The sequence below is a fragment of the Leucoraja erinacea genome, chromosome 10 (assembly GCF_028641065.1).
Source record: "Leucoraja erinacea ecotype New England chromosome 10, Leri_hhj_1, whole genome shotgun sequence".
NCBI classification, from domain to species: Eukaryota; Metazoa; Chordata; class Chondrichthyes; order Rajiformes; family Rajidae; genus Leucoraja; species Leucoraja erinaceus.
In genome coordinates, this window is record NC_073386.1 from 6,976,016 (window position 1) to 6,993,906 (window position 17,891).

At 40.1% G+C, this 17,891-nt stretch overlaps 1 protein-coding gene across 3 annotated transcripts in view; it reads left to right on the forward strand.

Moving 5' to 3' along the window:
- The first annotated feature begins 2,378 nt into the window (after positions 1-2,378).
- LOC129700737 (DBIRD complex subunit ZNF326-like) overlaps positions 2,379-17,891 on the forward strand; it is a 30,204-nt gene continuing 14,691 nt past the window's right edge. Inside the window, exons 1-6 of one of the 3 annotated variants that reach the window (XM_055641374.1) lie at positions 2,379-2,609; positions 6,986-7,051; positions 10,335-10,433; positions 10,619-10,700; positions 12,826-13,267; positions 16,747-16,930. In XM_055641374.1, coding sequence (XP_055497349.1) covers positions 2,447-2,609; positions 6,986-7,051; positions 10,335-10,433; positions 10,619-10,700; positions 12,826-13,267; positions 16,747-16,930 — 1,036 coding nt within the window. In that variant the 5' untranslated portion in view covers positions 2,379-2,446. The remainder of the gene's footprint in view (positions 2,610-6,985; positions 7,052-10,334; positions 10,434-10,618; positions 10,701-12,825; positions 13,268-16,746; positions 16,931-17,891) is intronic. The other 2 variants (XM_055641373.1, XM_055641375.1) reach the window with 2 other exon arrangements.

Consider the following 17,891-nt stretch of genomic DNA (forward strand, 5'->3'; position numbering starts at 1 on the left):
CTCTACAGAATATGTGAAGATGACATGTGCTTCATGTAGAATCTGTGCTGAATTAAAACCAAGGTTCTTCCGTCCTGAAGAAGGAAGATTGATTAAAGCTATGCAACCTACGGAACGTTTGAGTATTGACTTCAAAGGGCCTTTACCATCCTCCTCTCAAAATGTTTATATACTTACCATAGTTGATGAATATTCGAGGTTTCCATTTGCCTTTCCTTGTCCAAATATGTCAGCTACTATGGTTATCAAATGTTTAGATCAACTGTTTTCATTCTGTGGATTTCCAAGTTACATACATTCTGATAGGGGCACCTCATTCATGTCAAAAGACTTAAAGGACTACCTTTCTAATAGAAGAATTGCAACAAGTAAAACAACACTATATCATCCTATTGGAAAGGGTCCAGTTGAGAGGTATAATGGAATCATTTGGAAAGCAGTGAAACTGGCTTCCAAGTCAAATGACATACCAGATCAGCAGTGGGAATGTGTTCTACCCAATGCATTACACTCCATCAGATCTCTACTGTCAACTGCTACCAATACTACTCCACATGAGCGGTTCCTTAACTTCAAACAGTGTTCTTCTAGTGGTACTTCCCTGCCATCATGGTTGACTAGTCCTGGGCCTGTGTTGCTTTGTCGGTATGTCTGATCAAATAAGAATGAGCCTTTTGTTGATGAAGTTGAACTGACTGATGTCAATCCTTCTTATGCAACTATCAAATATCAGGATGGACGTCAGTCACCTGTCTCACTTCGTGACCTTGCACCATGTCCGTCTTCTCCATCAGCTCCATCACTCCTTGATAATATTAATCGAGAACTTCCTTCAACACTCCCATCATCCCCTATGGAAACTTCTATAAGTAATTCTAAAATTGAAAATGTAAATAACAATATGAGTGAAGTTGATGACCAAGCATTATATGTACCACCAGCTATTGAAACACCATTATCTCCTGATGCTCCAATGCTGCGACGGTCATCAAGATGTACTAAACCTCCTGACCGTCTCAACTTATAAATAGGAGGGGAGAATGAAGTGTGCGCATGTGCGGGCCTTTCCAGAGTGTACGCATGTGCGGGGCCTTTCCAGAGTGTACACATGTGCGGGGCCTTTCCAGAGTGTGTGCGTGCGGGATTTCGGGCTGGCGAGGCCTGTGGAATCAGTGATGTTTTCCAGATGTTTTGAAGTTATGTATTACAGAAATGGGTTGTTTAAAGCTTAAATAAAGTTTAGGTAAATTACGAGTAGAGTAAAAGTTTCATTTGCCTCACAACAAGAAGCTAGCACCTTCTCAGGAAATGCATCCTCTCTCACTATTGTAGATGGCATTCTACTTGGCACATAACTGGAAGCAGCTTGAATGCTGGCCTCCAATTTCCTGATTCCCACATCTTCTACACCACAGAATTACAAAGCATCAGTTTACTCAAAACCCAAAGAAGTCAAATTAATCTTCACTTAATAAAATACCTTACATTATAATTTATATTATATAACTAGGATATTCTCAAATGGGGGTGAGGAGGGAGAGATAGGTCAGTCATGATTGAATGGTAGAGTGGACTTGATGGACCAAATGGTTTAATTATGAAGTCATTGGTTATTTTTAAGGCAGAGAATGATAGATTCTTGATTAGTGCAGGTGTCAAGGGTTACGGGGAGAAGGCAGTAGAATGGGGTTGCGAGGGAAAGAGTAGACTTTTCAAGAGAGAGTTAGATTTAGCTCTTAGGGCTAAAGGAATCAAGGGATATGGGGGGAAGCAGGAACGGGGTATTGATTTTGGATGATCAGCCATGATTATATTGAATTGCGGTGCTGGCTCTAGCATTCCTGCACCTATGTTTCCATGATGGGCTGAACGGCCTAATTCTGCTCCTACCACTTGTGACTGTAAACCACATTCGGACTGTAAACCCCTATCTCACCAGGGACTAACTTTTACTGAACGTTTTTCCTTCCAATATTTAATATGTAAAAGAATATGTGTGTGTTTATGATTGTGTTTGTAGTTTGTTTGTTTGTTTGTTTGTTTGTCTTTTTGCACAAAGTCCGCGAGCATTGCCACTTTTCATTTCACTTCACATCTCGTATGTGCAGGGGAGAGACAAGACTTTCCCTTCCATCACAGTGAGGAGGAGACTCACTTGATGGATGTCTGTGTGAATTGTGTTGGTGTGTGTCTTGGTTCTTTTCTTGTATGGCTGCAGAAACCAAATTTCGTTTGAACCTCATGTGAGGTTCAAATGACAAATAAAAGGTATTGTATTGTATTGTATTGTGTATGTGAGGAATAAACTAGACTTGACTTGTGACTTAACGCGAGCCCGCCCCCTGGGCCGGGGGAGAGGGCGGGTTATTGTGTCGCAACGCCGAGCTCCTCTATAATCTTTGCTGCCGAGGGAGGCGCCAGAGACGGACGGAAGAGAAGCGACGCCATGGACAGCCTAATCAGAAGCGGCGCCATGGACGGCTTAAGGAGAAGCGGCGCCATGGACAGCATCAGGGGAAGCAGACGCAGCTGGGGCATGAGCGAGAACGACGGCGGTATGCGGGGCTCCAGCCGGGGCTGGGCCCCCAGCGACCCGGACGGGGTGCGAGGTAGGAGCGAGTGTGTGTGTGTGTGTGTGTGGCGACAAGGAGAGGCCGCCCGCCCGCCTCTCCATTTTATTCCTCCCCTCCCCCCCCCCCCGCTCCCCCCTCTCTCACCGCCGCTCTCGGGCATGTTACAGGAGGGAACCCGAGGCCTCGCCCGCAGCGTTGTGGGACACAGGCCGACATCCTCGCTCCCAGAGGCCGAAGTGGCCTCAATGTCCCGACCGGGACCGGAGTGGCCTCAACCACCCGCGCTGCGGCTCCCGCGCTAAAATGGCCGCTCTCCTCACGTCCTCTCCTTCTGTCTCTCTCTCTCTCCCCCCCCCCCCCCCCCCCCCTCTCTCTCTCCCCCCCCCCCCCCATCTCCTCCTCCTTCCTTCCCTCCTCTCTCCTTCCTTCTCTCCCCTCCTTTCCTTCCCTTCCCTACCTCTCCCCTCCTTTCCTTCCCTACCTCTCCTTCCTTCTCTCTCCCCTCCTTTCCTTCCCTACCTCTCTCCTTCCTTTTCTCTCCCCTCCTTTCCTTCCCTACCTCTCTCCTTCCTTCTCTCTCCCCTCCTTCCTTCTCTCTCCCCTCCTTTCCTTCCCTACCTCTCTCCTTCCTTCTCTCTCCCCTCCTTTCCTTCCCTACCTCTCTCTTCCTTCTCTCTCCCCCTCCTTCCCTTCCTTCCCTCCCTCTCTCCTTCCTTTTCTCTCTCCCCTCCTTTCCTTCCCTACCTCTCTCCTTCCTTCTCTCTCCTCTTTCCTTCCCTACCTCTCTCCTTCCTTCTCTCTCTCCTCTCTTTCCTTCCCCACCTCTCTCCTTCCTTCTCTCTCCTCTCTTTCCTTCTCCCCCCCTCTGTTCTTCCTGTCCTCCCAGGTCCTAAAGAACAATGGCTGCTGTGAAAGCCCGGCCTCCGTTCCCCTCCCTAGCCCTCAGGGGCGATGGTTGCTGTTGAAACCCTGCCTCCCTCCATGTGGCGACTCTTTGCATATCATGTGTGTAAAACAAAGAATCTCACTGTGACATGTGAAAATAACGTATCATTCATTCCCTCTCCCCTGGCCCTCAAGAACGTGGTTGCAGTGAAAACCTGGCCCCCCTCCCCTCTATGAATCATGATCTCCCACCCGGATTGATAACATGGAATGGCTTTATCTCAGTAAAACACAAGGTGCTGGAGTGACACAGCGACTCGGGCAGCATTTGCTTAGGCAATGGACAGACGGTGTCTCGGGTCAGGCCCGAATTACCAGGACTTTGCGTTTTCCTAGTGTCAAAGCTTGTGCTTCCACTGCCACCCCCCCCCCCGCATCCAAAGATCTGACCAACAACCCCCCTTAATTTTAATAAACGCGCCCATTGAAACCTTGCACATAGGACTCGGTGATGGAGTTTGGCGTTTTCTTTTTTGTTTGTTATAGGGCTCTAGATAAGAAGAAGAGTCGGTTAAAATACCTAAGAATAGTGCTGGATTTCAGTGGTTTTGGGGGGGGGGTAAAAGTAAAGTTGTAGAATCGTGTTCCAGGTGTCAACCTGAGTCATATTTTAGCTACTTGCCTGCTAATTCGTTGTAAATAGCTCGATTGTAATCATGTATTGTCTTTCCGCTGACTAGATAGCACAAAACAAAAGCTTTTCACTCGCTGTACCTCGCTCGGTACACGAGAGATTGAACTATACTAACTAGATGTTAAATGTTGCCTTTAGTTTTGGAAAGCTAAACTGCCACATAATCTGAATTGCAAAACATCTGAAAACATTGAGACCATTCGGCTCATCAAGACTTTACGAACTTCCTTTCTCATGCTCACCAATACCTTGATTACACTAGTAACAAGATGGAACAATTGTAATGTATAATACTAGATGCCTTTCTGGGATATCGCACAAAGAGCTGCCACATTCTGTCGCCATCTTGTACCCTAGGGTATAGTTAACCTTGTAATTGACACATCTTTGGGAAGTGGGAGGAATTCAGAGTACCTTGGGGAAGTCAAGCGGAGAGCACAATTGCTCACTACTGTGTGTACGAATTAATGGCAGATGCTGGTTTACACCTAAGATCGATACAAAATGCTGGAGTAACTCAGTGGGCCAGACAGCATCTCTGGAGAGAAGGAATTCCTTCTCTCCAAAGATGCTGCCTGTCCTGCTAAGTTACTCCAGCATTTTGTGTCTATATCTTCTTGTTCACTACAATGTTGCTTTTGTTTACTTTTATTACAATAAAGTTTTGAGCATTTTGGAATAAATATGCATTTCTGGCTGCCTACAAGCTCAGAAATGATAAATGCCCAGTGAACAATTTCTAACCCATTCATATTCAATTAATTGGTAATGTGGTAACGGGTTTATGTATTGTATCTGAACTTTGGGAAGAATTACTCGTAAATTTAATGTCACCACAGTGAAATAATATAATTTCAAACATTTGTTGCTTGTTTTAAACCAACCTTTAAATTCGAGAAACCGTGTCCCTAATGTTTCATCCAAGGGTCCTCCTCTTCTCCAACTAGCATCGGTCATCTACTAAAATAGTTTTTAAAGCTTCTTGATATGGGTATTCCAATACACTTGTTTGTGTTTGGCATATCAACTTCTATGTGTAAGCTGGAACTCATCCAATATTACAGCTGTTTATAGATTCAATTTCCAATTCCCACAAAGCCAACCGTGTAAGGTGAGGACTTCTGCTTTCCCAGGAATATTTGAAGGCCTACCTGGTGTTCATCAGCAGTGATGTCATCAAGTTTCCTCAGCAATCTTTTTGTATAATTCCTGTGGCCAGGAGACCACAAGTGTTTTTTAATTCACTTTTTAAGATTAGTGGCATTTGAAAGGTGGTAATGCTTGCATGAGTAAAATCTGTTGTATTTTGGACATTTATGTACACTTATTATAGTACATCAGACTTTAAGGGGCAGCTTGCTAAGCGGTAATTTATGCCTTGGATCCCCTGTATAACCTCGTTTAGACCCATAGTTCCAGGGCTATTAGGTAGGAATTCAAAGGTCGACAAAAATGCTGGAGAAACTCGGGCAGCATCTATGGAGTGAAGGAATTAGGCGACGTTTTGGGTCGAGACCCTTCTTCAAACTGGAATTCTTCAGACTTCTAGGAATTCATGTCAGTTTGTAATTTTCCCCAGAATTCCATTGGAAAAGGCACGGATGGTATTCCAACTTGCTTAGTTTAATTTATTGTTGTCACTTGAGAATTTCTAGTTGCGATCTATCCAGCCAGCGAAAAGACTATTACAATCAAGCCATACACAGTGTACAGATGCAGGGTAAAGGGCATAATTTTTCGTTTTTATAATTTTATATTTTTTAATTTAAAATTTTATAATTTTTAGTGCGAGATAAAGTCCAGCAAAATCCAATTGAAAGATAGTTCTTTGGGTCTCCAATGAAGTGCATGGGAGGTCAGGACTGCTCTCAAGTCAGTGAATGGAAACATTTAAACTTTTTCTTTAAATATGAATATCTTGAAGTTCAAGTTTGTGAACACCCTAATACTTAAATGGTCTCTGACAATGTGGGCATTTACGTTTAATTTTACTTGTATACCTCATTCTCGATCCGCTGAATGTAAAATACGTTCTTTTAAAAATGGCAGTTGGGCTCCATCTACTGGCCACTTTGGTGAATTTCCTTGATTAGAGAAAATCTGTATAATTGGCAAAAGAAACGGGCCTAGTTCTGCACATCTTCGATGTTTCTGAGCATCTGAGAGTTGCAACATGCAGGTGCATGTAGCTTCCGTGTTACTCAGTTCCGCAATCATTTTAGGTCAATGAATACTGACTGCACTCAAGTTCTTTTCCATTGCAGATCTGATACATGAAATGGTATCACCAATAAACAGACAAGCTACTAATTCTTTCCCAATAGAGATTAGAGTCAAGCAATGCATTGACATTTACAAATGCATTTATAATGAAAATTACAATAGCGCCTGGATATCTGAAGAGAAACGGGCACAAACAAGTATAGGGAATGTAAGGATATAGATCATGTACAGGCAGACGTGATTGGTTTAACTTTGCGTCATGTTCGGCACAAACATTGTGGGCTGAAGAGCCTGCTCAAGTGTTATACTGTTCATGTTCCAAAATGTTGCAAATATTTAGCAGTCGGGTAGCATTTATAGAAATAAATAGTTAATATTTGAGGTTGAAGATTCTGAACATTTTGATTATATTTGCAATTCCTCATTTACAAATGTTCACCATAATAATGCACTGGTCTCTACACATTGGGTTAGATTAAACTGAAAGATGATAGTGCATTTTGCCAGACTTTTTGCATCACCAATGTTTTCTTGGATAAATGTTATCAAGGGTCTTTTCCCTTTCATGAATTAAATTTGGCAGCATAATTATGTATATTTTCTTTGACAGGTGGATCAGAATGGTTGAACAGTGGCACCAGCGGTAGTTGGAGTGGCCGGGATAACTGGAAATCAGGTGGGGTCTGAGTTGCTGAGCATCAACAGTTGGAGTAACACTGGGAAAGAATCTTGACTTCTGCATTCACTTTCCCTGAAATGCCATTTGTGTTATGACTGTTAATGTAACATCTTAATGTTTATTTTACAAAGCAAAAGCCAATGGATGTTAAAGTTTGAAATAAAAGCTAGTCTACGATGTCCCTTGTTAAGTATGATGATGGTCATTTTAGGAATGATTCGACTTTTCCTACTATGATCGCCCACCTTTGGCGTTTTTCAAAACAAATATAGTTACTTGCAAATCGACACCATTGTTTCCAGTTGTAATGAGGTTATTTAACGTTGCTAATGCACAGTTGTTCCGATCACTCTACCATTGAATGCTGCAAGCTTCACTTGGGGTTCTACAACTCCAAAGGGTACCCTGCAGCATTATTTAAGTTTGGACAGTCTCTGATGGTGGATATTATCAATGTTTAAGGTAGTATATTTCTACTATGACTAATATTGTTTTTTGTGGCTGAAGTCGAAAAATGTGTTTTTTTTAAATGTAACTTCTTAATAAATTTAGTATCAAGCAAGTATTTTTTGTGCATGTGGTAAATAGTCTGGCCTCCCCAACACCAATCTGGCAGACTGACTTTCAATGTTCTGTTGGTGGTATATTTGATTGAAAAATCTTGACCTCTATCTTGCTGGGGCTGTGTGACAACTCTCAGACATAGCCTTAACCATGACCCTACCAACGAACAGCGGCCCATTGCCTCCAAAACCATCACAGGTCTCTTTATTTGTGGTAATCTCCCCTTCACAGCCTCCGCCCTGATAATTTGTTCAACCCAACATTGCCCATTTCTATTTCCAACCCAAAATCCACAAACTGGACTGCTCTTGTAGCTTCATTGTTTCTGTCAGCTTTTACCCTACTGAAATCTTCTCAAATGTCAGCAGTATCTTGTCCAGTCTCCTCCCACCTATATCTGGATGCATCTCATGTTCTCCTTTGCTTTAACCACTTCCAATTCCATGGCACCCTCTTCTTTACACTTCCATTCTTCTTCAGGAAGGCCTCAAGACCCTTTGTTTCTTCCTAGAGTAGAAACCTAAGCAGCTCCCCTCAACTGACACTTTTCCCAGTCTGGTGGAACTTGTAGGTGCATTCAACAACTCTTCTTTTGATTCTTCTCTGTTTCTTCAAACAAAAGTGTAGTCTTGAGCCCTCATTTGGGCCCCAGTTGTGCCTGGCTTTTCATGTCAATGGTGACCACCTTGTTCCAAACGTCTCCTGTCCAGACACTTTCCTCTGTAATTGCAGGAGGCACGAGACCTGTCCCTACAGTTCCTTCCTCGCCTCTATTCAGGGATCCAAAGACCCCATCCAGTTGAGACGGAATTTACGTGGGCATATTCCAACTTTGTCAATTACATTTGGTGGTCTCTGCTGTCCCCTTCATCGGTGAGACCAGACATAGTATAGAGGACCACTTTGTCCACCAGACCTGGCTGGATCCCATTTTTCATTTCTTCACCATCCTTTCCTTTCGTTCTACATGTCACTTCCCATCTTCCTTATCCAATTGCACCATTTGCACCCTTTTCTCATATGCACTCGACACCTCCAGCTTTGGTTACTCTCTCCACCTGACTCCTAACCTGGAACCACTGTCTCTTGCCAACTCTTTACCCCCCCCCCCCCCCCCCCCCCCCCCCCCTTTTCCTCAACTCTTTCTACTGGCTTTCTCCCCTCTACTCCCATCAGTCTGAACGAGGTCATGATCTGATATCTCATCTGAGTATTTCCCTTCTTAGATGCCACCTAACCCTCCGAGTTCCTGCAGCTGTGTTTGACCAAATCTTCTGATCATTCCTCTCATGTCTTCATGCTTTGGGATTCTCATAAAAAGCTGATATTATGAGTAGTCATTGAGTTCTCGTTTACGAATCGTCACCCATCCATGTCTTTCAGAGATGCTGCCTGACTTGCTGAGTTATTTCAGCCCCGTGTCTTTTCAGGGCAAGGTGGACTTTGTTTGGTAAAAATTAGAAAATTGCAGCAACTAGTTGTCAGATATTATAAAAGTCTGTAAGTTTGAAGTTTGTCTTGAGCCATTTGCTATTAGCATTTTCTCATTACAATTGCCTCTGCCTCAATGGCTATACATCTTTGAACTCGATGACCTACATTTCTAAATTCCCCTCTTTAACTGCAAAATAATTGAGTAATATTAATAGCGTAAGCGGTAATTTATTGTTGTCTCTATTGAACTACTTGTGATGGCTTGAGCCTGATTTTTTTTTGAATGGATGAAAATCAATTCATAGTCATAGAGTGTTAGTGTGGAAACAGGCCCTTCGGCCCAACTTGGGGATTGTCCCTGCCTCAACTACCTCGTCTGGCAGCTTGTTCCATACACCCACCACCCTTTGTGTGGAAAAGTGACCCCTTCAGATTCCTATCTTTGTCCCGCCCCCTCCCCATACATCACTGAAGAAGGGTCTCGACCCGAAACGTCTATTAAATCCTTTCCCCTTCACCTTAAACCTATGTCCTCTGGTCCTTGATTCAAGTACTCTGGGCAAGAGACTGTGCATCTACCCGATCTAGTCCTCTCAAGATTTTATACATCTCAATAAGATCAAAATAACCTCAATAAGTGGGCTCATATGTTTTGCCGTAGGGTTTTGTTGGAAACCACCAAGGAAGCCAATATCTACCAAGGAAGCCAAAATGTTGTTTCTTACAAATGTTATTTGCATTAGGTTTGACTCGGAAATGAAAGGGAAAAAAATACATGGTGTAATCGGCAGGTCAAAGGAGCTTGGAATTGAGTGTTTCTGCGATGATGATGTGTGCAACATGTAGCAATGTCACAAGAGTGCCAGTGTACATCATCAGGGGCCTAAAACAAGGATGAAAACTATAGTAAATGGGCCAGCAGTTAGTGTGCAGTATACGTATAATGCAATGAACCGTTATTGGTAATGATTGTGTTGGACTGAATTTTGGGACTTGTTCCATTTCTGCCTTATTTTTCAAACTGTTGGACAGTGGGTCAAAATAGGTGATTTCTCTTTTATCTAGCATGCACACTTCCATTTGTAACTTCACAAGTGAGCATTGAACTGACCAAATGGCAGCACAACGTATATGCATAATTAGTGTTTCTAAGTAAGTTGGTGGATATTTTATTCCCTCCCACCCACTCCCTATCTATCTCAAATTTGGAACAGATATTAGACCTGGGGTCGCACTTACCTGTATGACCAAGTGCTGCATTTTGTTCTATATTTACCCACAGAGCTAACAAGATGGGAGAGTGAAGCTGAATACTTATGCTTTAATACAGAGAAAATGGAAATGGGAAATGTTCATTCGGGCAATCTAGCTCTCCCTGTCGGTTAGTTGCATGCACTTAGATCATTTTGTCTCCCATTTGCCTTGTTGCAAAGCATATATCTGCCTGCCCTTATTTATTTTTGAATGCTTCCAGTGACCGATGGTCTTTTAAAATGTTTAATTAATGAATGTAAATATGCATGTAACTGAGCGCAGCTGAAAAGTAACTCTTTCTTTCCATTAAAGGTATGATGAGTGGTGACTATGAACGTAGCTCTTTAGGGAGCTCCAGGTCTTACATGGAACCGATTCCTAGTAGGAGTGAGAGGTAGGTGAAGCAAGCTTAGTAGCTTAATATTTCCTATATTTGGACTTGTGATTCTCCTCTTTAATTTGGAAGCTGATTGCTATATTGTCAATAACAGAGTTCAGATGTTGACATAACGAGGCAGGTTATCTAGAAATAATACTGCCTGGTTATGAATTTCTAAATTCTGCGGCGATTTATTTTGGCCTGCTTTCTATTGCCAATTAGTAACTGTACTAAAGATGTTGCCAAATGATCTGCACCAAAAATCTTAAAACTAAATTGTATTTATTTAGTATAACTTGTTGTGCTCTCACTTGTGCTTTTAAATGATTGTCCTCTAGATCAAACCCTAGTGGAAGTGGGCATGAACTCTGGCCAATTCTGGCGATGTATTTAAAGCAAAATAAACATTTTATTTTCCATTGGGTAGTAGGATGGCGATGGAAAGATATATATACCTAATGGTTTTTCTCCAAATACTTTGCAAACTTCCTTAGAATGCTTTACAATTTCCTGATGCTAAATTGTAAAGTATTCTAAGGAGGTTTGTAATGTATTTGGAGAAATGCCATGATGTCTATAGTATAATGGGCCATTGTAAGAAGTATTTTCTTAATTTATGCATTGTTCCACATTGACGTCTTTAATATTAGAAATTTGTAATCTGACTTGGGCATTCTTATTGTCTATTCCCCAGAACTGCTCTCTTTCACATAGCCAAAAGCTTTTTGGGAGGAGAAGTTAAAGCTTTATTTCTCCCACTTGGTTTTGCCTTCATGGTGATGACAATTTAAGACGTCTAAACCCTGGGAACTTAAAACCAGTCCCAAGTGTAGCTCAATTCGGTAGACGATAGTCATCTATCCCCGATGGTAGAAATTCATATTTTTTGCTAAACCTGTTTCTAATGGACACAAAGTCACATCACACAAACACTCTGACAGAATGGCAGTAACTTAATAAAATTATTCTGCCAGCAAAGGGAAAAATAGAAATTACCTCCCCTATATTGTTCTTTTAATTGGTTGCATGTAAGGCCCCACACATCCCTGAGTTATACTGGGTTTATTGATTCTTGTACCCAATTTGAATTTTGAGAGCCTAATTCCAAGACTATGGTTGCAAGAGGCACTGGCATTTGCAGTTTTGTGTAGGATCTATGTCATCATTTGTATGCTTGCATGTGAAAGGAAATGTAGATGCTTGAACTTGCATTTGTTCAAGAGTGGGAAAATATTCAGTTCTAATTGAAGTTGATTGAATCTAGGGCAGAAATGGGTATCTTGGAGCATATGAGCCTTGGGATGTTGAGATACTACATCTGCAAATTTAGTTGAAAGTTGGTGAAATGTCTAGGCAGACTCCTGGTGCCTGCCCTTCAGTTCTTGAAAGAAATATCTAACTTTCTATCGCATGTAAGCATACTGATGATTTTGGGGACTTGGTATGTTCAGCTTCAAAGCGGCTGGCCATCTCCATGCTAATCAGCTGTGGATATGAAAGGTAATTGGGTTAACATTGTTATTATAATTAGATATAAAATAAAATGCTCTGTGGACACATTTAAACAAAGTATTTTTAATTAGAAAACAATGTAGATAAAACAAATAATTTGCATAACTTGTATAAGTGTCTCCGGCAATTATAAAAGTTGGCTGCTTTACATTGCTGACTAAAACTGCTTTCATATTCTAGGTAGGGTTTAACATTTTAGTGAAATGCTTTTAACTTTGCTGTAAATAAGTTTTCATTCTCATTTCTTAAATCTATAGGAAAGTGGCAACTTCCAGAACAAAAGTGTGTTTTGAATACTATTAGTGATTATCCATTGACAAATAGTTTCAATCTAAAAATGGTGAAGAACTCTTATAAATCTAGTAGGCTTGTAAGCATTAAAAAAATTGTAAGCATTCTTAAATCACTAACGGTAAAATGCTGCCATTTTAGTTGAGTTTGAAAACTTATTTTCAAAGTACATTTAATAATTTAATTAATGCTGTATATAAATTATACATGAACAAGAATATACCTACGAAAAAGGGGATGACTATTTGAACCCTTTTTAGCAGGTAAATAGTGTTTTCTGGATTTATTATATGTCACTGGTAACTTTACCGGTTTCCTTACTGTGCAATTTTTCCAGGTTTGGACCTTATGAGTCGCATGACTCCAGGTCTGCTCTGGATGGCCATGATCTGTATAGATCTGGCTACGATTTACATGAACCAGGACGAAGCCGCTTTGGGGATAGCTATCCTGATCGATCCGAGAACTCCTACAGGAATTTCGGTGATCAATACCTTGACCCTTATGAAGGTAGAAGCCAGAGCCGATTATATGATAAAAGCAGGTCTAGCTGGGATGACAGCTACTCACATTCAAGCACAATGCCTAGGGTGTGGGCTGATTCGGATACGGGAAGAGGAAGTTACTCTTCCTACAGCAGCTTTTCTACACTCCTTTCGAAGCCTTCATCTGGAGGCTCTCGGGGGAGGGGAACGCTTGCTTATTCTGGCACCGAGTATGGAGGCGGACCCTATTCGATGATGGGAGGACAAGGAGGAGGCAGAGGTCGAGGCAGAGAAGTAAGTACAGAATCTTTGAGATTCTATTCCCATGCCAGCTTATTTTTAAAGGATACAACATTTCTGATCACTAGCATTATTTTGCTAGTGAGAGAAAATAAAAATTGCCACATGGACTAAAACGGTTGCTTTAGTATAGTTAATGTTTTAAAATTGGGCAAATCTTTGTTAATGGTGGGTGTTAAGTTTGGACCCATTTTAAAAGTGGGTAATTGCATAATGCTTTTCCCTTTTTAAAACCCCTCAAATTGTGGTTTAAGTTTTAAGTGTTTGAATTGCAGTGAGATTTGTTAAAAATTTGTTTTGTTATGGAAAAACGCTCTTGCAACAAGACCTTTTGTACTAAAGGCAGTTTAAGAGATGCTGTGCCAGGTCACCAATGTTCTCAATGAGAAACGGAAGACATGGCTGCAGTGGACATAATTTAATTTTGGCTCTTGCACCCATTCACTATTGTTGGTCAAGCACCCATTGGAAATTGTGCTGAATTTAGCACAATTTTGAAGACTTGGTAACATTGCAGGTCTCAATGGACAGACCAAGTGCCACTTTAGTTCTGATACCAGGCCCGATTTGCTCTAGAGGACCTTGCTCAGATCAGGCAACCTGGTGTGTCTGCCCGTAACCACATTCTTAAAAAATAATGTGCCCTATTGACCAAATGAATTTCTGGCTGTCTGCTCAATTCGCTACTTAACTCTTGAGAATAAAATCAAAACTTGTGCTCATTGTGTGCATGTTAAAATACAAGGTGTGATTCGATATCCCTCTGCCAGAATCTTTTATTGTTTGATTAATTTTTTGATTGCAAAGCCAATTTCTTAGTCAGGAGCAAAATCTCATCATGAAGGAGTTTGTTTGCTGTTTGCATAATTCTATCTTAATTTGTGAACTTGCATTTTATAATGATAGGAATTTGGATTTTACACAAGGAGTTTTCCACAAAACAAAACAGTTAAGGACACATCTTTAGGGGGAAATGGTGAAGTGTTATAGTTTATGACAATATATACACAGCTTGCTTTGAACATTTGTTTTGGGGCAGTTAATGCAAACAATTTGGGCACAAGTGTGATTTATGTATTTATTTAAAGAAAGGGTCTTGTGGAGATTAGTTCCTAAACATTTTTTGAATCTTTTCAATATTTTGGTGCATTATGTTTTCTAATGGTATCTATTTATTATTTATGATTAGCGTGTTAAACTAAATGTGCGCTGCTCATTTATTATTACTAGTTTCTTTCGAGTATGCTTTGTAACTGCCATAACATGCAGGTGTCACAATCTGCACTTTATATGAACTACTCATTGTAAGCATTTTTTGTAAATTTAAATGTTCTACATCATCTGCCCACACTACAAAAATCATTCAAGTTTTCAGGAAAATATTCTTTTTTACATTCTTAATATTTTTTTTCTTTCAACAAATATTTTGACCACTTTGGATTTTGATGTACTGCATATAACGTAATTTGTTTCACAATGCTGTATATTAATGTTCAAAACTGTCCCTTTATATAGGCAAATGCACATTTTACTTTTGTAAGCCTAGCCTTGGAAATGAAAATTACCAAAACATTGATAGTTCACTTTGAGGACTTCATTTGAACAATCTTGGCAAAGTTTCCAGATTCTAATGATGATCATTAACTCATTATGTGGCCTCCAAATTCCAGTTCAAATCTACTCAAAACAACATCTCGTGTTTTCATGTGTGGAGTCTGTATGCATTCGCTGTCTGCGATCTTCAAACTTGCTTTCTGCAGTTCTACCTGTTTGTTCTGGCTCTTGCTTTGTGTAATATGATGATATTGTTGGCCCTGAGAAACCTCTCAGCAAGAATTAGAGGAATAGTTTGCCATTGAAATAATTACACTTGGAGGCTGTGAGACCTTGCTTTCTGTTGAATCAGCACTGATTTGAATAAAATAATTTCCTTCCATGCTCATTATTACTTCCCAATAGCAAATTCTACTGAAGTTGCACGATTTTGCATTATTGACCAACAGAGAAATACAGGCCCAGTTAATGGCGACTAATACATTTATTTACAAAGCATGCTTGAAGCACTGGTGATATTAAAAGAGTCTTCTGCGTAGATTATCAATTTTTAGAGAGACTTAAAGATTTGCTTGATAGTTGTAGAATGATAACTTATTTAAATGCTTTAATGCTATTAGGGTAGTGTTCACCAAATCAAATATATTAAGAGTAAATTGGGGAATTTGCAGTCAGTTATAAAGATTTTCAATGTCATGAATTTCTAGATATTGATGCAGAAATTTACATTAATCATGAACAACAAATTAACTTATTGAGCTGTGTGCTATCCCCATACAATGCTTAAGTTCTAATACGGGATAAGCTAATAATTAGTATATCTTCTATATTGTTCAGTCCAGCTTTCTCCTCTGGCTGTCTGTACGTTTTTTGAGGCAGAGTGGAGCAAGTAAATTTCCCCTGGAACTGCTCCATAGATTACATGTCACCAGCAGAGATGACACATTGGGAAACTAAAGACGATAATAGGATTTTTACTTGAGTTTGCAATGAGGTTTCCATGTATGCACCTTTGAGCATAATCCAAATGCTGTAACACAAAAACTGTCAATTTATGAGAGAGTGGAGCTTTTGCCCCAGTTGAGAAATCTAAAATTATACTTGTGCATAAGTTCCTTGGTTCCATATCAAGTTCTAAATATAAAAACAAAATTCTTGAGTGAAAATACCTTTAACTGTAAAGGTGACCTTCAGGGTACATCTTGATTGTATTTTTTATTCTCCACGTTTCTTCTAAAGTTTTCTGATTTAATTATCCTGAAAGAATGGGTCAGAAACCACCTTGGTTATCTATGCCTTCATTCTTGTATTATATAACCAAGTGTTCTATTGCAACTCTGTTGCACTGAAAGCTATGGTTGGTCCTTTATTTGGCAGGGCTGTGCAACATTAATGAGAGATAATTACTCCCTTCTGTCCTGTTTCAGGTGGCATTTTAAACTAGCTCAACAAACAGATTCTAAATTTAATTTATTGGTTATTTAGGAATGGATTAATGCGTGCATTTTCATTATACCACTAAAATACCAGTATTGCAACTTGGGGAGATGGGGATGAAGATAACTGAAGAAGTAAACATGTATGTTTGACATAATCCTGAGCCTTTTCATCAACTCTTAGAACTAAAATCTTTGATTTAGGTTAATCCCAAAAGATTATTCCAACGATAGTAGTAAACAATTCTCAAAATGGTTAATAGAATTTAGGGCAAAAATCAACTCCAACTTTGTTACTGTGAAGTTTATTAGTACACAGCCTGAAACAAATTCAATTCATGCTTTATCAAAAAAAAAAAAAACGTAGGAATTTGTAGGAATTGGATAAGATTTTTGCTATGGCTATGCAGGTTAGAAGTAAATCTGAATGTTTTTGAGACCAATGTAGTAACAATTCACACCTGCTTTTAAAATGCATTGCAGCAATCAGATTTAGATATGTACTCAAGACCTCTCATACAAATTGATACAAGTTATCAGCCATACAAGAGAGGTGGGTTTGCATCCAATTTTGGACGGGGCATGAAAAGGAAAGGGATACAACCGAATAAAGCTGCAGTAAAGAAGCAGAAACTGGCATCTGCTGAAAAGGTTCTCAAAGCTCCTGGTAAGTACTTTCAGTGTTTTACCTTCCTCTACATAACACGAGATTATCATCTGAAAGAAACTGAAATGTTTGTAGTGTTGATGCTAATTAGCGTTGGCTTGTCCAAAGTCATTTAGTTGGACATTTTTGTGCTAAAGCAGATTGATCTTAATCTGATTCTCTCAGTTAAGATGCTGCAGGGCAGTGACTGCCATTGCTTTGGTATGTTACGGAATAGTTTGGAAGACATACAGATGGTTTACTTCAGGGAGTGAATAATGAATAAGACCATAATTGAATGAAGGCAGTATTTTAAAATATCTCAAATCATTAGAGAGGCTGAACTTTAAGTAATGCTGAATGACATTGTCATAGAAGATGTACAATGTATACTGGAAGTGCAGAATATATATGAATTACGATTGTAAATGCATAATTGGAGGAAATCATTAGTAGGGAAGAACTGAAAAATAGAATTAAGGAAGTAGAGTCTGGGGCATACAGACCAGAAACAAGAGGATGGTGCAGAAAGGCTTTGGGGGATAAAGACGGATTCAGTCCAAGGAAAAGCATTTGGCAGTTGGAATAGAATGTAGAAAAATAACATCACCCACGTTGGTAAAAAAACAAATATGAAGTGTTTTAAAATGGTGAGAGGTTGAAAGGTGTTGGCGTTCTGCAGGACTAGATATCCTTTCACAAAAATCACTGAAGTTAAAATATCAACCCTGATTTAATTAAATGAGGGAATAGGCAATGGCAGCTAGATTTCCCTGTACCTGCTTTTCTTTCTTCTGTTAAACCGGCATGATCTTCTTCCGATTTAAATCGGAATTCCGATTTTCTTTGTTTTCCTACTTTAAAATTTTTTTGTGCCCAATTATTTGGCGGCCAATCAACCGCTGTCTCTAAGGGGGTTGTGTCCAATCACCAACCAGCTTCCCTTAAAATTCCTGTCCAATCAACAAATTGGTCTGCTGCC